Here is a 262-nt window from a genome sequence, read left to right as displayed (position 1 = left end):
AGGAATGCCCAAGGTAAAACCTGACTTAGTTCACTTTTCCCGTAGATGAGGGATTTCCGGTTGGCGTCCCATGGGAGGGGAAACCTGGAGGGCGGCAGTCCCGGTGCTCGCTGTGTGCGCTGGCTTTGGCTCACGTCTCCCTCACTCTCCTTCCCCCCAGGCTGCTGCACTATTTCCGAGGCCGACACCATTTGGAGGAGATCATGTACAACGAGAACATGCGTCGCTCCCAGCTGCTGATGCTGTTTGACAAATTCCGCAG

General features: G+C 56.9%; 1 protein-coding gene across 1 annotated transcript in view; it reads left to right on the top strand.

The window, feature by feature from the left end:
- Positions 1–257, top strand: part of NPRL3 (nitrogen permease regulator-like 3 (S. cerevisiae)) — a gene marked incomplete at its 3' end in the record, with an annotated part of 42,180 nt that extends 41,923 nt beyond the window's left edge. The window contains exon 13 of the mRNA XM_010160389.1: positions 161–257. Coding sequence (XP_010158691.1) covers positions 161–257 — 97 coding nt within the window. The remainder of the gene's footprint in view (positions 1–160) is intronic.
- Positions 258–262: the final 5 nt, after the last annotated feature.

Source organism: Eurypyga helias, unplaced genomic scaffold (genome assembly GCF_000690775.1).
Source record: "Eurypyga helias isolate BGI_N326 unplaced genomic scaffold, ASM69077v1 scaffold30351, whole genome shotgun sequence".
NCBI classification, from domain to species: domain Eukaryota; kingdom Metazoa; phylum Chordata; class Aves; order Eurypygiformes; family Eurypygidae; genus Eurypyga; species Eurypyga helias.
Note: the sequence above shows the minus strand (reverse complement) of the source record. Positions and strands in the feature narration are given on the sequence as shown.